Source organism: Lepisosteus platostomus, chromosome 4, assembly GCF_059453375.1.
Source record: "Lepisosteus platostomus isolate fLepPlt1 chromosome 4, fLepPlt1.hap1, whole genome shotgun sequence".
Lineage (NCBI taxonomy): Eukaryota > Metazoa > Chordata > Actinopteri > Semionotiformes > Lepisosteidae > Lepisosteus > Lepisosteus platostomus.
Window position 1 is genome coordinate 53,605,849 of NC_142614.1, and position 22,633 is coordinate 53,628,481.

At 35.2% G+C, this 22,633-nt stretch overlaps 1 protein-coding gene and 1 long non-coding RNA gene across 2 annotated transcripts in view; both read left to right on the top strand.

The window, feature by feature from the left end:
• Positions 1–17,740, top strand: part of cep120 (centrosomal protein 120) — a 36,867-nt gene extending 19,127 nt beyond the window's left edge. The window contains exons 16-21 of the mRNA XM_088629860.1: positions 1,061–1,153; positions 1,762–1,923; positions 8,482–8,604; positions 10,836–10,934; positions 13,435–13,580; positions 15,751–17,740. Of these exons, the coding sequence (XP_088485986.1) occupies positions 1,061–1,153; positions 1,762–1,923; positions 8,482–8,604; positions 10,836–10,934; positions 13,435–13,580; positions 15,751–15,976 (849 nt within the window). The 3' untranslated portion in view covers positions 15,977–17,740. The remainder of the gene's footprint in view (positions 1–1,060; positions 1,154–1,761; positions 1,924–8,481; positions 8,605–10,835; positions 10,935–13,434; positions 13,581–15,750) is intronic.
• The window catches only part of LOC148673430 (uncharacterized), a 399,373-nt gene that overhangs the window by 56,749 nt on the left and 319,991 nt on the right, over positions 1–22,633 (top strand). The gene's annotated exons all lie outside the window — the stretch shown is intronic.

Here is a 22,633-nt window from a genome sequence, read left to right on the forward strand (position 1 = left end):
TGTCAACTACAAAGCATGGATTTAAATAACCAAAAGATGGAGGTTCAACATGTGTATGTCATAGGTCATCTACAAGTTGTATGCAAAGATGTAGTCCAGAAGTTTTAACTGAATGGGAGCATATAATGTAAAGATTAAAGCCAATGGACATGGAATTCATTGGTAGTAAATGACTATAATAGAAAGCTGCTTTGAGGTTTTAGAAGTTCTAAGTCCTAGGCAAAATTGTTGTTTTTTATTCATTCTTTGGGACCGTGCTTCTGCTTTGCATCAGACACCAAATTGGATTTATCCTGAGATTATCCCTAAAAGGAAAGCCGCAATCCATTCCAGGGGATTTGTTTCTGCTCCGCCATACTCCAGTAGAATCTGAATATAATTAATGTCAGCAGCATCACCTAAATCCTGAAGTTTCTTAAGTATCACTGAAGGTTTTGAAATATACTATTGATAATCTCTAAAAAAAACAAGGGTTACAGTTTTCATTGCTGAATTACTTGAAGGAGTTTGTACATTTATATTTGAATAATAGGCTAGTGCTGGGCATTAATTGGAAGATGAAGGGTAAGATCTTGCTCCACCCACTTATTTTACAACAAGCTTAGAGAGCTTTTTGTTATCATCTACTGTTCTAATGTAGTGCAACATATCTCAAGTGCTACTTTGCTTGGTAGCTTTAAGTCCAAATGTAAATTGTTTTTATCTTGATTTTGAGTTTTAAAACACTGAAGTCGTTATGCTTATTTTATCTTGATTATTTGTATATACAGTCCTAAGGAGCTTTATCAAATTGGCAATTTCTTATCAATATATTATTTGAACTGTTCATTATAATTTTTTTCATTTTCTTATTCCTTAGGGCAGTTTTACGTGCTTTGTTTGAAGTGTGCACTTTGTAAATAAGATGAGTATTTGTGATATTCCTGTCTGCTGTTGTTGTGTGAGTAACTGTATCACAGGAAACTGATATATTAAAGCAATGAGAAACTGAGCTATAGCCTCGTTTAAAAAATGTAATTGATTTCAGTGTTGGTAAATTATAATATCTGCTGAAATACAGGTAGCAGAGTACACTATGTTGGAAGAACAGCTTCAGAAAACCCTGGCTGATTTAGAAAAGAGAGAAAAACAGCTTGCCTTTTCCGAGACAGAGGTGAGAATCCTGAGAGACTTGCACATCTGCCTTTTAATTCTGCAATTCATAATGCATTGATACCCACTGTCTCTTTGAAAGTTTGCTCGAAATTGTTTTATTCATGCGACCCTCTTTAAAGTACCTCTCCTTGTGTTAAAAGGACTGAATCCCCTGAATTATTTAGATTATTATGATTGATTCCACGTCCAAAGATAAATTCTAGTGATTTATAAATAACAATTTATGTTGGTCTGTTTCATGATAAAATGTTATTTTTTCCACAAAGTAATTACAGGCTTTCAGGGACTGGTCTCTGAAAAGAATATGATTATAAAGAATAATTATATAAAAGAATAATTTCACTAACTGAGATTTAATGTGATCAGACTGAGATTCTTATGTAGCATTTGAAGAAACACAAGTAATATAAACATATCTGTTTCCGAATAGTGCACAGAAAGAGACGATAAAGTTACTTTTAGGGTAACATATGCTATACATAAAAATAATCATGGGAACATATTTGGAAATTGTGTTTGTGTATTGTGTAAAGTATATGTCGGAATATGTTGAAACATGAATATTCCTCAGGACTGGTGTTTAGCTGTTTGTCTTTATAACAATAGCTTCAAAGGCTGCAGCGGGAGATGAAAGCTGAGCATGACCGTAGCCTGAGGGAGCTACAGGACAGCAGCCGACGACTCCGAGAAGACTGTGCCCACCAAGTGGAACTGGAGAGATTAAAGGTCAAACAGCTAGAAGAGGACAAACAGCGTCAACAACAACAGGTAGATGGCAACAAAATATTCTCTGCACCAGGCCAATGGTCAAATGTCCCAAAGCTGAACTGTTTACCCTAGGGTTCGATTGAGTCATGGCTTCTAGTTTTTCTTTAAAATGTATTAATCAGTGATTTGAAATGCACTGTAGAGCTAATTGATATATCACTAAACTATCACGATACAGGCATATACACTATAGTTACATATTACTATCTGTAACTATATAACTATAGCCTGTTACGTGTTTAGAAATCCTGTTTTATGTGTCTTTAATGCCTTTTTATTTAAAAGCTCCAAAGTAGAAGCTCTACGTGTTAAAGACAACTACAGTCAAGAGTACAGTGCACAGCATATGGATGTCTTGCAACCAGACAGCTGTTGAAGAAGGGAAAAAAAGACTTCAACTGCGTGATCTGAACTTAAATTTCATAGTCTACACTTGACAAACACAACCTATTTGTGTGTTCCGTGGGGAAAACATAAAAATAACATGAAGCTGAGCAAAATGAGTGAGGAAAAATGAACTGAAGCATTCTGGAAATCCTGGCAATCAACATCAGTGCTACTCCTTCAGAAAAAAATCTGAAAATCAGTAAGACTGTTGGCTTGTGTGTCACTTACAAAAAGCATGCATTGACCCGCGGTTTGATCACATGTGGTTAATTCTTAAACCGTCTTGCATAGATGCAATCCTCTTGAACAATCCTGCAATGGAAATAGTTTGGGAAGCCATTTAATTATGAGCACCAAAGCATTTTGTGCTACTGTATACCAGAATCCTCAACAAAGGTTTCAAATAACTATGACTTTATGTTGAAAGTACCGAAGACTCTGTGGAACGTCTTTATCTATGGTGATTGTTCTCTCCAAGTGAGAGGGAAACAGCCAAGTAGACAGGTTTAAGTACAGTACCTTGGGGTCTTGTTCGTGAGAAAAGGTAGAGGGGATTGACTGACCAGCAGATTGGTACAGCAGCTGCAGTAATGAATACATTGGGAGACAGAGTATTAAAGTATGAAAGTTAAGGCACTTTAGACTCTATAAGAATTAAATGAGAAAATATACAATTTAACGGTAGGTAAATTCTTCTAGAGCGCCTAATGCAGGCACGGGCACAAGGAGCTTACTGTATAAAATAAGCAGTAGAGGTGGTATTAGATATCAATTTTCAGCACATAAATTGGAATTTGTTTTATGCAGTGTACAGAAGTTTAAATGAAGAGGTGGCTGGAACAACTAATGATTACACCTTGAACAAGTTTGCAAAGGCACCTGCTATAGAAGATGCTAGTCTTCCATAGACCTAGTCTTTTCATATAACCAGAATATAATTATGGGAATAGACATGAGAACCAGAGAGAAGTTATAAAGCAGTTTAATTTTACATTGCACACACACTTATGCGCTCTAATTTTGGAAAAACATACCATGAATGAATGAAACAGAGCTTACAAGCAGGTGAATGGCAGAAATATGGATATACTTAAACTATGTTAAATAAATCACCATGTCTCAAAAACTATCTAAATGTATAATGCAGAAATTATTTAAAAAATCAAATTGAAGTTAACACTTATAAAACAGCCCAAGATTCAAAGAAAAAAAAAACATATCAGGCTATAAGTGTAACTAAAAAAATGCTAAGTCAACAATATATGAATATTGCAAGAAGAATGTACACTTATTTTTTAAGTTATATTGGATAAACTAGAAGATTTAATATTACATGTACAAAATATTTTACATAAGATTTGAAGAGTAGAAAACAAACATTTCCCATGTTATAAAAGTAGCACCATTGGTCATTTTACAGGGGCTACATTAGTTTAAAACTCATAAATTTCTTGGGCCTAATGATATTTTCCCATTCATAGGATTCATAGATTCATAGTACTTCAATGCTATACTTTGATTGTACTGCAGAGTTGAAAATTCTACAACAATTCATAAAAAGATATATAAACCTGAACCAGGAAAAAGTAGATGTATAATTCTTACTGCTGTTATTGGTAAAGTTATGGAAACAATACTAGATTCTAAACTACAGTACTTACTGCTTACAAAATAGCTGCATTAAAAATTACATGAATTTAGGAAGGGAAGGACGTGTTCAATTGAAGTACCAAACATCTTCAAACCAGTAACAAGGTCAATTGATAACACTGAAGCATACACCAAAATGTACTGTAAGTAGATTTTGAGAAAGCTAAAGTCCCTTGTAAAAGACTAAATTCTCATTTTAAAAGCCATAGAAATTCAACTTTTGCTGTTGTATAATTCATAAACTTGTTAAATTTGCTAATGATACAAAAATCAGATGAATGGCAAACATTAAAACAGCAGCAAAGGAGTGACAAATGGATTGGAAAGATACTTGGCAAATTAATTTTAAATGTAAAGTGACCCACGCAGGAAGCAGGAATATACAGTACAGGTAGTTCTCAGGTTACATGCTCTGACTTTTGCAAAGCTTTGGTTTAACACTCACAATCAGGTGGAGGTCTGCAATCTGAGCACCAGGCACGCAACATACCATAAGAGACTCACTTATGAGTATGACTACTAGTCAAGAGTCGGTAAAAACTCCTCTCCTTCAAGAAACTCTGCAAATGTTACATGAGGCAGGCAACGCCAAATAAAATCCATATATCGCTCATTCATGTAATAACCTCTCTAATAACTGAGTATCCCACTATACTTATCTCCCCTTAACTGGGGGAAGAGGACTCCTGGGTGGCCCTGGAGCCTGTCAGTCCACGCATTTTCCTCCCAGCTATTAGTACCGAGATCAAAGGTCTGGATGCAGCTGGACACGGCACACTCTAGGGTTTCCATTCTTTTTCCTGTACCTGCTGCCTACAGTGGACCAGTTACCTCTCACTTTTCCGGTCTGAAGTCCTGTGCCCCATTGCTCTTGGTGTACACACAGTTGCCCTAGAGTCAAGTTGTTCTTTGCTAAATCTGTGTTACAGCAGAAGTAAGAAAGCTGGGATCCAAGCCTCTTGGACTCAAGTCACTCAACCAGCTGACAGCATCCACAGATTAAGTCTCAATGGATGTCTCCATCCAGATACCCAGTCATTCATCCGAATTGCAATGGCCTTGTAATGCTATTTCTTTTTATTCATTTCAACTCTTTTGAATCCTGCAGGAGGATCTGTACCACTTCTATCCTTAGCTTAGTTGCTTTCTGCTGTTATTGGGTTCGGTTGTATCTTAGGAGTTGAAAAGCCAGCAATCATCTGTGGACAAATTTAAAGGTGACTAGAAAAAAGGACCAGGAGCAAAATATAGTAATATTATTACTATATTATTATAGAAAATATAGTAGTTTTAACTGGTTTTGGGGAAACCATACTACTCAAAAAGGTCTAAGCAATGAGCACTCCTCTTACTATGTTCTATATGTGCAACACAACTATTCCTCCTGCTATGAACTTATCTCCTATTTTCTATTTTCTGATGCTCTCATACAAGGCTGTTCATTATACAAAATGTACTTTTTTCCACATTTGGCAAAATAGTTTTAAAATATAGGTAGTTATTGATCAGCTTAAAGTGCCCCTTGATAATATACAATTTTTTATTAGAAAAGGTTAAAATAACTTTTTGTTGTAGCTGACAAAAATGAAAAAAATCATGCTTGCATAATAGTTCATTAATGTACTGTATAGTATTCTGCTTAATTTAAAAATTGAAATGTTTGGAAATTATTTTTCATGTTAAAATTCAAATTTTTGTTCAAATGCATTTTCGCATCTGATATTCTGTGCATCCTTTTGAGAAAAATTAAGATCATATGACCCACATCCATGACAGTTTTATTTTTGTATTTGAAAATATATTCTTGATATAGTATGTTCCATTTGGTATAAAACACAGCAAAAAAGTAAAAGTGGATCTGTGCTATTGTAATGTTACTGACCCAAACTCATTGATACATTATATTTTTATGTATTTGTTAGTTTCCATTTCATTTAGCACAAAAGTTTAATTTTATGTCAGCAGATGTTTTTCTCTTGCTTAAAATAGTTAATTTTCTCCTTGCTTATTTCAAATCTATTTGGCACGTACATAGTTGAGAAAAAGTATATTAGAAATAAACTAATCTTCAAAAGCATAAGTTAATGTGCTTTTGTAGTATAAATGTTTTTGTGTAAATCAATAATATGCTTTCTTTCTAATAACATAATTCCTCTGAATTTACAAGACAGTACAGAAGAGTCCATATATTAAAATATTCTTCATGGTTATCATATTTTGTATGAAGGAAAAAAAGGCATTTGTCTACTGTAGGAAAAATAATGTCATGTTCAGACATATAGTAAAAGCTAACTAATGGACTGCATTGAAAAAAAGTACAGACAAGATGCCACACTGCTTTTTATCTTTGCTTCTTGTGTCAAGATCATGTAAACAGAGGCATTTGTCTTCCATTTGCAAGCCAGAGTCCAATATATCAGTACTAAAGTTTCTATACTCCCCACTGGCCTACCCCATTCATTGTGTGCAAGAGTTTTTGTCCCATCTGCTTCATGTCAAATGATAGACTAAAAATCTCTTTTAATGGACACACCACTTTGCAGCAAAGACTAGATTAAGTTGTTTCCTATAGAAACTGTATAATGTATATATCTTTACCAATCCATTTATCTTCCTCAGGCTATCAAAGGACATTTACGGCACTGTTTATTTGTAACCATTGCCAAAGTATATACCAAAGATATGTAATGTCACTTACAAAGGTTTGAACATACCATTTATTTGACATGATGTGTTGAGAAAATATATCCACTAGTATACAGGACTGAATTGCTAAGGGGAATATTATCTTAAACTGATGTTTCTCACTGTAAGTTGTGGCAGGGAAAAATGTTTTCTTTAGCTCCTTCAGTAACCTAACATTCTCATTACAAGAACTGAAATCCAAACATTTAGTATTAGGTTTCAACCCCTTCTAAATAGAAAAACACTTTGCTTGTAATTGGACAGTTGCAGACCGAAGTATTGGTGTCAATTTTTTTAAAGCAAAAACATGAAGTAATTTTTGTAAAGAAATTTTGTATGTAAATTGTTTTATTTAAAGATTATAGGTAATAAAAATAAAAATTCAGCATACAGGTAGCCCAAGTATGAGAAATGTAGCACGATTTTCGCATTTATGGAAGACAGCAGTCCCGCAAAAACCTCAGATTACTGCAAACATAATTAAGAACTTTTAACTGAGAGAAGATGGTCAGGAAATTGACAAACGTCATCCTCCCTTAAACCTGTTCATTGTTTCACTAAGAAAGCATGATTATGTTTGGTGGAAGAGAGTAGTTTAATTCTCTGTACTGAAGATAGTGGAATTCGTGTGTTGGTATGGATTTTTTTTTTCCTTGCCCGGGCATTAGCAACCTTTTATTGTGGAGGGATCAATAAATACTGAAAAATATCAAGCGGTTTGCACTCCAATGTACTACCCAATGTTAGAAGGCCTATTGAGCAAAAGTTTGTGTTCCAGTAGGTTAACGACCCTAAGCATTTTGCAAACTCTGAAAAAGTTACCAGCATGGATTAATAATTTCAATCCTCAGAATGACCTTTATAGAGATGTTGTAGATTGACTTGTAGAAGACTGCTTTTATAAAAACAAAACCAAAGGAAATTGCAGAAGTCAAATCTTTTTGCGGTATGTTGAAGTGGTAAAAATATCTCTGGAAAAGTGCCAGGAAATGCCAGCAAAAGGACTGCGTGCTGGTCCAGAATCAGGGTGGGCATAAAGAATAAGGGTGCCCAAATACAAAATTAGGTTTGGTATAATTGTAATATTTGTTTATTTTAAACATACATTTCTTTATTACTGTATTTCAATAGTATGTTTAGAATTTAGAGAAATTACTTTCTTTGTGATTTTTCAGTTTGTTTGGAAATGCCCAAGTACTCTGTCACCAACTGTATATCTGTGGTTTTATTAATGGTATAACCTGATTAAATGGTCCAGGTTGGGGATATTTAGGTAACCATAGCAGTAAAAATGGTGATCTTGTGCCTGAAGTGCTGGATATATGCAGAATGCATAGATCTGCACATTCTGGTGTTTGCACTGCTACATGAATAATACTGTTAATGGGAAGCTATGAATCTGGATGATAACAGTCATTATTTTTTTAGCCAAGCAATCAATTTTGTTTTATACTTTGGCTATCATAATAAACATCTGATTCATGAAGTACTTCACATTGATAAACAACAAAATTAGAGCTTTGACATCTGTTGAAAACAAAACCAAAACCTTTGAAATATATGTGTGTGTATATAGTTAGACTTCCACTGCTACACTCTGTACCTTCTTGTCAAATGTAGCCATATGAACCATCCATGACCTATTTTAGCTGTACAATGTTTTTTATCTTTCCATAATTTTTACATTATAACTTAAATCATTTTGGCAAGATGTTAGTTTTACTGGCCACCCAGAAGACAAGGGATGCATCTGCAACAAGACAAATCTTCTTTGTATGCAATGATTTTGTAATTTTACTGTACAATTTAGGCTGCCTTTTTTTCTGTCTGTTGCAGCTTCAAGATGCAGAGCACAAATACAGACTACTGGAAAAAGAATTTCTTCTGTTCAGGGAGCAGCAAAACACCAAACCAGAAATCCGACTTCAGTCAGAGCTCAATCTGCTGAGTCTTGAAAAAGTAAGAAACTCTTTGTCATGGCACAGATACTTATCACCAATGGAAGAACGTCTCCTTTGCTTTTTAGAAGGACTAATATAAAGGTTGCTTCTTTCTTAAGGATGCAATAATAGAAACTGAAAATGTCTTAAGAAAATATTTGATTTGTCTGTAGTTATAATCTGTCATTTTCCTTTTTATTTAAAAACTATTTTGGTTATGTCAACAGCACTTTATGTTCAGATAAAGTAGTAACTAACCACTTTTAAAAACGTTCATGCAAACCTCAGTTTATTATTTTAGTAGATGACTGGGACTGAGTTTCTGCACTACTGTGTAAAATAAACCAGTGCTCCTGAATTCTAAACACTATTCTGGTATGCCAAAATATGTTCTTGTAAAAACCACTATATACTACTGTGAATGAAAAGCATTTTAAGAAAGACTTCAGCCATTCTGAAAAATGCTAGTACATTAATTCATAAGTATAATTTAATTCACTACTAGAGGTTTTCATCATCAGTATTTGGCTTTTTGCTCTGAATATATGATGGTATATGCCATTTAAACGAGCAAAGCTTTAATTAATCATATACAATTATTCTTAAGCATTTTCCCAGACTACATTAATGATATTAGACAATATCCAAGTAATCCCAGTAATGTTTTTATAAAGTGCAACTCTTACTCTTCAGCTTCAGTTAAAAATGCAGATTTACTCACAGAATTAGTATTACTTTTGTAAGTATAAAAAAGGCCCTACTAATTTCACAGCCTTGTGAAATACATAGCAACACATGCTATATTTTGTGTCTACAGTGAATTTAGTTCATTTGTAATTGGTTTCAATTTTTCAATTTAAGAAAGCCGATCGTGAACATAGGTAAGAGTGTAACCACAACAAATGCTTTACTCACTGTTTGGTATATACTGCAGTGGAGGTACAGTATTTTTTCCGGTAATGTAACAGGTTAAGCTATCATACGACATTAAGTGAAAGTCATTTAGATTCTACTTCTTTATCCCTGATATCGAGTGCCTTGTTTCTTCTTTACCAAACCTAATCATATGCTGGAACTCTTAATTTAAAACTAAATTCAGGACTACCCCTGAAGAGTGCAGTTGTGCAGTTCTGGATTTCAGGGCACGTTTAGCTTGGTTTCAAAATGAAACTAATATAACCTCCGTGCCTAGTATGGTCAGCCTTGGTTTGTGTCATTGTGGATTGTGAAGTGGACCTGAACTCTGTGCCATAATTGTGCAAACTGCAAAGCAACTTTTTCATAGATGTGTACACAGAGCAAGTGTTCATGGACCTTTTTGATCTCCAGAAGCGCAAGGATTAAATCATTTTACATTATTTAATTAGCCATAGTTAGTTGTTCACACTAATTTGTTTTTAGGCACATTTAAAACCCTTGTGTTTTTTTAGACCATGTGAATTAAAGTAATTGGGATATTAAGAGTTATATAGTACAATGTAAAGGAGTTTATTGTCATATGTACATGTACACTGGAATTCTTATCCACTCTGTTCTCTCAGAACATGTATAGTACAGCAGACAACACCACACAATGCAGACAGTCCATTACAAAATGTTACGTAATACATGGTAACAATCGGAACAATAAATGTTGTAGAGAACAATTAATTCTCTAGCTATAGCTGGGTTTTGTTTGACTGTGCACCTTCAATATACTTATAGACTTGTAGTTACAGTCGAGCAGATTATATAGTTCAGTGCGAAATTGTTCTCTGAGGATCTTTAAATTTGAATAAGCTTTACCAGATGAATCGCCTTTAATAACCTTGTGATTTCAAATGTTCTCATTGCTTCAATGAGCTGAGTTAGTGTTGAGCGCTTAAAATTTCAAATAAAAATACTTTTTGCCAAGATGAAAGAAAACATTAACCAATTTTCTTGACAGGTAAAACTGATAAGAGTTTGACAAAACTACAATTTTTATTAGCTTAGAGGTTAAAAGTTTCTTTTTTCAGACATCCTAGGTTTAAGATGTCTAGTTCATCTGTGAGCAACTGTGTAAGTCATAAAATAGCTCATATTTTAAGAAAGAAAATGTTCATCTGCCATAATATTTACATGACATGACATAATGGATTGAAACCATACAGTGCTTCATAAGAGATAAACTTTGCCTGAGCCAGACATTTGTATATATCATCTTTCAGTGATTGTTAGGAGAAGGATAATGTTACTACATTGTTTGATTTAATGTGCTTGCTGTCTAAGGTGGAACTTGAAAGAAAGCTGGAATCTGCCACAAAATCTAAGCTTCACTACAAGCAACAGTGGGGACGAGCCTTAAAAGAACTTGCCAGACTCAAGCAGGTATGTCTTGCAAATGTAAACAAAACATTGTCTTTTTTTTTTTCTTTTTAGCAGATTCGAACATGACACCAAAACTAAAAAATATATTCAAAAGGAAAGCACACCTACTAATAAAGATTTTGTTAACCGCGACTCCGGACCAAATAGCATGGGTTGGCATTTCTTTAGTTTAGATGGGTTTTTAGTTTTTATCACAGAGGCCTTTCTCAGAACTTCTTCCAGAATCTCCTTTGCCCTTAATTTATTAGCTGTGTTTCTAAACTGTTTGTGCTTAATAGCATCGAGTTTGTGACTACGGTTAGCAATTTGTCACTCTAAATCCTACTGGAGGGCTGACAAAAACATTTCTGTAGACGCTAAAAGCTCTATCAGGGATTGTTAATAACTGTTAAAGACAAACCCCAGCTGGAAAATCTTAATTTTTTTTTTTACTTAAGTGCTAGGGAAATGTTAAAAAATGCAACTTAATTTATTGGTTACACTGAAGTGTTCATAACTATAGGTGAAACAGTGCTATAAATCAAATGCATTATATAAAGCATTAGCCACAAGATTAACCATTTTAGGCTCTGCCTTTTGAACTCAAGGAGTTCCCCTTCTTCAGCCTTAGGAGAGAAGTGCTGGAGATAAAGCAGCGAGTTATCAGGTGCTTTCATTCCATATATAGTAGAGTCTTGTGCACAGGAGCCTAAAATGTCACGTTCTGTATACATTGATTTCTATTATGTTTTTTATCTTAGTATTATTACCAATTACAGGAGTAAAAAAAAAAATACAATTCTGGCACCTGACCTACAGGTTCATTTTTCCATCTGTAATTGAAGTGATTTAGCATCTTAGTAGTCTTATGTTGTTATTTCAAATAGAATTAAAATTAATTATCTTAATTCATGGATGTTACATTTTGAATTATACGTTTGTTACATACTTAAGAACCCCAGAGTTTTTTAGATCCGTTTTTTTATCCTCAATAATGCAGTAGCTTCTTTCTACATTGTCCCATTTTTCTCTTATACATTCTACTCTCTGAAGATCTGGTGATACTCCTGTTTAAAATTACTTTACTGAAGAATTCACGTTTTTTTTTTAAAACGCTGGTCACATCCCAATGTCATTTTGCAGAGCTTTTATAGTGTAGCCAGTTCAACATGTGAGGTACTTCCTGCTAGTCGTTTTCTCCGTTTCAATCCTTAAAGGTCTTTTCAAAGGCTAGCATGTCAAATTGCAATCTACACTGAAACAGCAAAACAAAAAATAGTGCAAGTAAGATATGAATTAGCAGGGAAATACAGATGATATGAATTACTCAGTGGGCCTCTGTGGCAAGTTCCTACAACATGAGTTTCTTCTTAAAATTGCCCTTTGGTTGTTTTTAAGAAATGTAGAACATCCAATGCAAAATACCTCACTTTAAAAGAAATGTAATGAGACCTTTAGTTTAATTTTGGGGGGGCTTAATTAATCTTGTTCAAGTCTTATAAGGAAATTGTTCTGCATAATTCATACTAAATCTTTGAAGAAGCCCAATAAAGCCAGGTCCTTCTGACAGTACAGACATTCCTAACCAACAAGGTTCTTATCTTGTCTTGTAGTTTGTAACCCAATAGATACATTAAAATGATCATTTTGATGTTGGTTTGCTCAGCCACATTTTTCTGTCTTTTTTAAAAGCTTGGTATTTCAGCTTTGGGTATAAAGTGTTATTTGAAATCATCCAGGCCCCCATCTTGACTTGTCAGACCTTAGTTATTTTCAGAAAACTGCCATTGAGTTCAGTCTCTGCTGCTTCCCACAGTCTAGTCACCCCTCAGTAGGAGTGGGAGACTGTGTGGTGGCCAATATTTGGCCTCTGTTTAATCCAGTGTGTTCATGTTTACAACTTTTCCCTAGATTTATAGACTGTAGCCACCAACAGAAGATACTTGTTTGCTAAGCAGAGAGCACTTTTCATTTCTTCACCTGTGGCTTTAATATTTACTTTAATCCATTTAAAGCCATTAAGCGCATTCCTCTGCAAAAGGAAAAAAAAATTATTCAAACAACACATGCTATATTCAATCATTTGTTGACTAAAGCTGTTTGAAGAGGCTTGTCTCTGAAGGTGCTCCACATTAACTGTTGCCAAACCATGAAAACAGTTCTTCAGAGATGTTTAAAAAGAAATACAAAGCTAATTCAAAAAAGCCCCAAAAATGTATTTCTGTAAATGTTTTACTCCAGCAAATGTTTACACTAACAGTTAAATGCTTCATGTGGTTTGTTTTCCTGACTATTATAGTAAAACAAATGCAATCCATGTTAAGTGTAATTTATTGCTAATTCAAACCCCCAGCGTTGCAGTACATTGCATTTTAAATATCCTTTATTCTTGGTTATTAGAATCAAGCCCCTGAGAGACAACATTGATGGAATCATGCCAGCCCTGTGGCACCAGGCCCTGTTCTCCTAGCCATTTGCTTTGTGCTTGTGGACTGAGTCTTACTTTCCTCTTGTGTCCCAGAGAGAACAGGAGAACGCCATGGCTCGACTGAAGAAGCAGCAGCAGGAGCTTGAGCACATGCGACTGCGGTACCTGGCAGCAGAGGAAAAGGAAGTTGTCAAAACGGAGAAACAGGAGCTGGAAGAGATCAGAAACGAACTTAACAGGTAAAAACCAACCAGCGATCAGAAGCAGTTTCAGATAGAGGCGTAGAGCTTTTTTATGTGAAAGTGTCTTCCATCAGCCCTGAAAATACTTCCTGCTTAATGAGAACTTTCAGCAGCCAAATCCTTCAAATGGAGTTCGGGATTAATACTGCAGTCTAGATCTCTTGAAGATTCATCATATGTCAACAGCCAATTGTGATCACAAGTGCTGGAGATAGAGTTGACCATTCCACAGCAAAATCTCTTGCTTCCAGGGAACCTTAAAGTCATGGAGTGTTTTAAGAAGGAATGTCTGATACAAAAGCAAGGCTGTTCCTGTGGCCCTAGGTCACAGCATAAAAAGAAGCAAGGAGGCTCTCTGTGAGAGATCTCTGGGGGAAGGGACTGAGGCTCTGGAGAAATTGTGCAATGACAGGTTTTATTTATTGTAGTTTTGCAGTATGGTGCTCAGATAAAGCTTTAAATATGATTAATTTGCTTTATATCTTTATAAAGACAGCGCAGTTTCTGTTGCCCAGAAACCGTCCAGTCTAAATGACTTAACTGACCTACATGTGGGACTTAATAGTGAAATATGGACAAATGACTCGTGTTTAGATAAAATTAAGAGGAACCTATAGTATCAGTGAAAAAGAAGAGAAATTAGCCTAGCCAGTACCAGTGCACTTACTGAAATTGTCAATGAAAAGATGACTACTGACTCAACAGGCAAAGCCTAACTTTGAGACCAGAGACAAATCAGAATTTGTATTAAAATTACATAAGTATGTGGAGAAAAGTGCTTCAAATTGGGACTTATTTGGATTTTCTTGGATTGGTGCTAGTGAATACCCTCAGCAGTGTGTGGCATGTGGTAAAGTCTTCTGGAAAAAAGGACATAAACCATATCTTCTATGCAGTTACTTTGAAGCAAAACGTGAATAGAACAAAGACGAACTGTTGGAATTTTTTAAGTGGACACTGGTACAATAAATGGCAAGCAATATATTTTTCTGCACTGCAGTTGCAAATGACAATATCGGAGCTACTGAAGCATAATACTTGAATTACAGAGAAATGAATATTAACCTGTCACTGGATTCAAAACACTTTGCTTGGAGATAGAGCTAAAAAAATATTTATTTTGATTTACCGCTTAGACAAGAGTGTTGTATCAAATCTATGGCAACTAGTTAATGAACCAAGTCATTAGCAGCCTGTACTTTGCTCTGTATCTAGATGAATCCACAAATCTGGAAGGCTTAGCTTTATGTCGAGATGCACTTGTAATTCATTTACGAAGGGGCAGTATTGGAGGTTATTCTGTTTTGCAAGCTTCTTCCTTAACCGAAAAGCTGAGGAAAAGTCTAGTTGTTTCATAGTTTCATCAGCCAGCATGATATTATCTTGTCAAAATGTATTGGCATCTACACTGGGAGAGGCACGTCAGTGACTAATAGACAAAAGAAGAGTAGTGATGTATAACAGAGTACTCACTCGTAGCTTTTAGCTATAACTTATCACTGCATCAAAATCAAGCTACATTATTGTTTGTGTTTAGGAAATAACCTGCAGCTCTAACGGCCTTCTATTTTTTCCACAAATTCATGCTCTTTTATACACCAGTTCTCGAACAAACCACCCCATCCATCACATGCATGGTATCCAGTACTATTAGGCCATTTGTTAAGTTGGTCAGAAGTAAGAATTTATTAATTGTAGGACTTTTATTCTTATTTACAATTTACAATGTATATTTGTATAACATATTTACAATTTGTTATATATTTATAACAAATATTCCTAATAAATTTGTATAACATATTTACAATTAAACAAGTTGTTTCAGGCAAAGAAGCTCTTAAAGCCTGCTTTATTCAGTGGTTATGGAAATTAGCACTATGTGATAAACACATACAATATTGATAGTAAATGACCAGCAATTAATGATGATAGGGACTTGCCTGAAAAGGTATGAGTGTCTTTTTTCTCCTTCTCAAAAAAACAAAGGAAGATTGTTGTTCCAGGGGTATTCAGACAAAAACAACTGAATTACTTCAGGGTTTCATGTCATTACACCATGGGTACACTTCTAACCCAGGTTTTGGTTCAGCTTGAGCTTCCCTGTGCCTTTTAAAAGTATCTGTGGTAGTAGTGTTCCTGGGTGGTAATCCCTCCCCCCTCTTTGCAGGTTAAAACAGCATGAAGACAAACGTCTGTCAAGGGATACAGCAACCAGGACAACAGATGGACATCCTGTCCAGGGCTTGAGTGAAAGCATGGACGATTATCTGAGCAGACTGATAGAAGAGCGGGACACACTGCTAAGGACGGGGGTGTACACTCACGAGGATCGCATTATCAGCGAGCTGGACAGGCAGATTCGAGAAGCTTTGGCAAACAGGGGTAGCAACTGATGCAGGAAGGGCCTTCTTATCTCCAACCTTATTCCAGTCTTCTGCTTCCCATCAATGCACCTAACATGTCACGCGTTAACAAGTTATTTGAAAAGTGTGTACATATTTATACATGTATGTTTGAACGTGTACATTTTGTAGCATTTTAAGTGTAATTTATTATTCAGTATTCATGAAAGTCCTCTTTTAGTATTCCATTTTTTTGTAAAAATATTTGACCCCATCACATGGATATGAGCGTAAAGTAAATATTGGCTAACACAGCAGTGGTGAAAATATTTTCTCCATGAAGATGATTATAACAGCTGTAAAAATATAGCTACATTGAAAAGTCCAACATGGAGTTTCTTAAAGTAAAGGCTGCATGTGATTGGGCTTTGTACAATGATTTACATTTATTGCCCTGTTTAAGTTATTTCTCATTTAGTGTTCTCTGCATTAGATTTAAATTGTAGTTCTGCTCTGCGATCAAGTGGATATGTGGTCTCTGTGACCAGTAGAGGGAGCTCTAATATTAAGAAAGGCTGTTCTTGGGGGGGGGAAAAGGTCAGAACTTTGTTTTTCACTTCAATTTGTCTTTTCACTTAAGTCTGTTGTGTTTGTGGAATACAACATTCCTAAAACTATTTTTATTAATTTAAAAGAGCAAAATAAATTCAATTTGTACAGAATAAAGTTTTGATCAAGCAAATTAAAAATATTTTAAATACCTCTTTGTTTAAATCAAAAATGATTGTGTAAGTTAAGAACAAACAAGATCTGCTTGTGAATAGCTGCGTTTGTAATTACAGTATTTCTCAGACTTCATTGATAGTATTGTCTTGGAAATGGTGCTTTGGAAGTTAATCTAGCATAGGAAATTTAGGTTTACTTAATGGTTTTTCAGTATTTAAGAATTAATATGACAAACATATGAAAAGGAGTATAGAATTTATCAGTAGTGTAGTTGGAAAAAATATTTCTGCTAAAGGGTCAATGTATTTGTGCAATGTAAAAATATTGAAGATATTCTAAATTTAAAGCACTAATATTTTCACACAGCCACAGCAAATTTATAGAAACTTCTGAAAGTTGCCTTAATTGTCACTCTGTTTTAAAGGTGGCTAAACACCAAAGCAAAATGCTAAGTACCAAATCATCAAGGGGAAAGTGGGAGATTTGTCCAAAGGTCTTAAAATATTATCGACTTCAACCACCTCGACCTCTAGCGTCAGGGATAGTGAGATATCCTGGTTTTGACTGTGTTTTCCTTCATCAAGATATTTAAGGCTAAAAGAATGGTTTGATCCAAGAAGTGTAATACAAATATATGAAATGTGGTTTGGGACCTTAACCAATTAGGCATAATCAAGATACAACATCTTTAAGACTACTGTTTGAAGCTGACCTCATGAATGTGGTATCTGTGACAGAGCTCCATGGCACATAAAAAGAAGAGACATATTTGGCTGATAACTAAGTGACTCCCAAGTCAAGCGGGACCACATAAAGAAGCAAATTGAGTCAGTCTCACCAGTGTTATAATTAGCCTGGAAAGGAGAAACTCATGTTGGAAAAGAATCCCATCCCATTTGTGAAAAAATAGAAGTGGATTTTTTTATCTTGTGGGTCTTTCCTCTGGTCCTCGTTTCCTACTTAGAAACTAAGAAAAGCTTTTCAGGTTTACCAGACTAGTTTGACCAGAAACAATTGCCTTCTGTCAATAAGTTCAAATTTATTAACTTTGGTAATTCACATTACAATAAATCTTAATTGGTTATCAAAGTCTCTAGTGGTACTGTACTTGAAGACACTTTTGGGAAAGGCTTAATTACTGGCACATTTTCCTCTTTTGAAATAAAGGAACAATGTTAAAAGTGTGCAAGGCATTAGTAAGCTCTCATTTGGACTATTGGTCAAATGCAGTATTGTACAACTTTTGTCATTTTGTGATAAAAGACATTGATAGAGGGGGCAGTTTTGTTTTTCAGTTTTGAACAGAAAAGTGTACAGGTGTTAATTCAAGTTTCCAATATTCTTAAAGATATTTAAAAAGTCAAATCAACTTTTTCAAGGTCAGCAGTAAACTATGAAAGGGTGGACATGGTTGAAACCATAGGGAAGTGCATTTAATATTCAGAAGAGTAGGCACTTCTTTATACAAAGAGGTGTGGAAGAATGGAACAACCTACCCAGCAATCTTGTTGAAGTCAATACCATGGCTTCTTTCCAATAATATTTAGATGAGATCCTTGCATCAATACCCTACTAGAAATTAAACAACCTAAATAAACTAGATGACCTGCCCTCGATTGTTCCAAATGAACTGCATTTTGTTGTATTAAAACTTACAACAGAAATAATAATCTAGATTTCATTCATTTAGACTTAGGAGGAGATTGTTCTCCTGGTGACAGAGTGTTTGGAATGTGTTACATATAAAAACATTGTTTTTTTCTCCAGCTGCAGGCTTCTAGTCACCACGTCTGAAGAGACATATTGTAAGAGATTCTTCCAAGTGTCTGGACTGCTGGCAGGGATCAATACAATGTACTTACTTGTGATCAAAAACACACACAAAAAACATCTGTGACGTTTTGCTTTAGAGATTTAAAAAACTCAACTTTGCCAGTTAAAATATTTTTTGAAAATCTAAGTAGGAAACAAAATATTAAAAGACTAATGATAAGAAAGAACAATATTATACTTTTTTTCTGAAGGGATAGAGAACAGAGAATATCATAATATCATTCCCACTTTTAAAAATTGTTTTACTTTGAAATACGGAGATACCGCATTACTTCTCAACCTGTTTATAGTAAGCTCTGAGGAGCACCACACATGCTTTGACCCATATCCTTCACCAGCCCTGTCTATCTGAGTTTGCCTCCAAGCAATGGAATTAGGATTCAGCCTGTTGGTCCATAGCCACAAGGGTGACGGCATAGTCATAATTTCTATTGCTCAGTTACAGAAATCATCCCTTGTAAATTTATCCTCCTGAGGTTACAGTAAAAACCAAAGCAAGCTTTCTTGACTTGAACACAAACCAGGGCACGATTTCAACATCCGATCTTAACACATCAGGCAAACCTCTGTCCAGGTAAGTGCCTAAGCATTCTTGTACAGTACTTGTTCAGTAATGTGTTCTTTTTTTTCCATTGTTTTCTCCAGGATTCCAAATACACTTTCTTGATGTACAGTCAGAAACACAGACCTGTACAGAATGTGGTACATGACTTTTTTTCAAATCCACTGCATCTGATCATGTTTGTGAGAGATCTGTGTGGGTGGGGGGTGTACAATATAAGATGGTAATGCTTTGGATTCCAAAGCTTCCTTTTTCCTTTTTAAAGTCATATTTTTGCTTTTCATGTTCCTTTTAATTCGGTCTGACCAACAAATGGATTTTATTTTGCACTAATTAAAGCAGGCTTATCAAAAACATACTTGAAAAAAGTCCTGACTTTTTAAATTACTTCTCAGCATTGTCTGAGCTCTGTTTTTCAGAAAGTTCTGTTGGAAACAGAAACATGCCACATTTCCTGCAGCTATGGAACAGATTTCCAAAGACAACATTTGCTCTTAAAGTCATCTTTCACATTGGTGGTGTTGAGTAACATGGAAATAAATCCCAAAAACATTATAAATACTTTAAAAGTTTGAGTGAAAACATTAAAAAACCTTTTGTAGCAATGTGGTTCAAGAAACCCAATTATTTTGGAAGAATATGTCAAAACAACAAGAAAAGAATAGATAGTTGTTTAAAAAGCTTTTATGACACAATGTGAAATATTATCTTGACATTGTTTTGGCTTATTATGATTTTTTCTTGGTCCTGTAACACCTTACAAAGAGTAAGCAACTGCAAAATAAGTCAATCAGATGGGTCATATCCTAGACTACTTGTGTGAAAGCAAAAATTTGAAATGTTGGATGTAGTTGGATTTTTAAAAAATGTTAAAGTCAAAATACTGTATTTGTCCATCTGTACTAACTTCGCAAAACATTGAATATGCATGATATTAATGACCAGTATCATGAAACATTTATATGTCTATGGATGGAGTGTCATTAACAACTGCAATGCAAATGGCATTGGTTCCAGTATTCATCCAATAGGCCTTTAATGTTAATCAATGTATGTAAAATGTATGTCTCAATGATACTAAGGGTTGTATCAATCAAACATTCATCCCTATCTTAATCACAAATTAAAAACCCTTTTGATGGTTTTCATTTAGGAAGAAGAAATGTTTTAATGTTTGCAATTCAATCAACATTCAGTCTGTTTAAATTGGTGGCTGCTTGGCAAACTATTGCTTCTTACAGATTCACCCAGGCTGGTGACTGGAGTATGTAGAAAGCTGGACGAATGTTGTGTGTTAAAGGGGCTGAAATCCAGAGGAGGAAAAAGGTGCCTGTCTAGTAGCAGCAAAAAAAGCAGTGATGGAGGTGCCTTTTTAAAAATGTCAGCAGTAGGCTAGAGAAAAATAATGAAAGCCAGTGGACTGAGTCTTCACAAGGCTGGTGAAACGGCAGAGATGAAGGTGAGCATCCACTGAAACAGTGCTCTGAAGATATTGAGAAGAAAGCAGGCTGCTATGTCTTGGCTAGAGAAAGTGAGTAGTCGCTGTTTATCTCAATGTTGGAGGGCTGGTCAGCATTAAAAGCCATCTTAAATATAGCTTATGAGGCAATTGAGAAATTGATTAATTGCCCAATTGGAGGACTGTGGTTCTAATCAGGAGAGGCATCCTGCTCTTGTGTGCTTCGAGGTGGGCTGTGAACTTGTGCGAATAATTACGTTGCCCCCAGCAACAGCAAGGTGCAAGTCTGTCCCAACTCTTGTTTTCAAAAGAGATTGGTACCTTGGTCTTGTCCATTGAGGTCCATAATACTTTACAAATTACAGAATGGAGTGTAACTGAGTTTTTTTTTTCTCTTTGCATGAAATCAGTTTTCTTACAAACTTTTGTTCCTTACTTTTGATGATTCTGAAAGACCTCTGTCATTTAGTCTAGCCTTCACTCAGGCCTTTCTAATATTTCTTTATTATACTTTTATTTATTTTTTTCAGATAAGGGTAATATCTTGTTTAATATATTGTTACAAATAGGGGGTTACGAAAATAGGGAATATCAGAGAAGTGGCTGAGCTGCATAATCAATGAGTAAATTAAATAATCATAACCCCTAGCTTGTAAAGATTTTGCCAGGAATATACCTGAGTGGTTGGTAAATTAGAGGTACCTGAGGTCTTGGTTCTCTGGCACAGCTTTAGTGAAAAGATTAATAATTCAGGCACACTGGGTTAAACAAACTTTTATTAATTAAGGCAATACACACTAAGCTACACACAACATAAACATACTACATACAAGTTACGCTATGGTCAAATGTTCTAACAGCATTTCTGACTACGCAGAAAAACCCTATGCTGCTACCAGATATTTAACTCTTGTGTAACACCTACAAAGGCCAAAAGAACAGAAAACTGCCTTCTTAACTAAGCAGAATACGACCTGTGGATAAATCTGTCTCTGTCTCTGTCTCTGTCTCTGTCTCTGTCTCTGTCTCTGTCTCTGGGTGCTACAAAAAGAATGGTGACCGATCTCACTATTCTAAAAATGCATCCACTTACGGGGAGAGACATTTTTTAACAGACACATTCTTTACACAGGAGATTAAAGTTCCTAACAACAGAATAGTGAGCTCTCTTAACAAGGTTCCAAATACTTAACTCCAATCTGGACTTTATGGATGATCAGGACAAGGAGCTCTCGTCTTCTGCCTTTCTCTCACTTGTCTTCCCTGCAGTCTCTCTTCTCCTCCTGCCGTTCTCTCTTCTGTCTGCCTGTTTTATGCTCTGTTACTGGACTATCTATTGGCATTTAATAATTTTTCCAGAACTTAATTGAGGTAAATCGAGGTAAACTTTAAGAATGCTTTGATCACAGAATCTCTCACCCCTAGATCTCAGTAAACATCTCCTTGCTTTGAAGCTCCCAAGCTGTACAAGAATTGGAAATGGTGACACTAGCCAGGTGTTACCCATTGTATGTAGGTAGACACTTCAATAGTCACTTGCAATAGTTGTAACAATATGTTCTGTGATATTTCTCAATTATTGTTTTAGCTGTACTTCAAGATATACCAAGTGCTGGTGCCTATTTGATGTAGCGTTGGCTTTCTCGTAACTTTTATGTTGTCAAGAAACAGATTCTGCTTTAATTTGACACTTTTAAAAATATGCCACTTTTATTGTACAGTAAGGCCTTTTAATTAATTATTTTCTGCCCATCACGTAACCATTGCTTGTACAGTACATGTCAGATGTTACAAAGGAAATAATTATATGAGTCCCATCTTCTGGTAAAATATGTCATTATAAGTACTGTACATAGTACTTTTATAAGTCCTTTTGTCCATGCTGAAAAACAATTCTTTTGGTGTAGATTTATTTAGAACCGCATACAATACATTATAATTTTAGAGTGTGGGGTTGCGTCAGTGAGCATAGAAACAAACAGAGGTTAACACCACTTTGAAAAGAAGAAAAATCCCAATTTTAGGTTTGTGGAGGACTGGGGAAAGCACTGATATGAGGCAAAGGGCTGGGGTAAGGAGGACAAAACAAAAACATGTTGGAGTTGGTACTCACATGTGAAAATGGGAC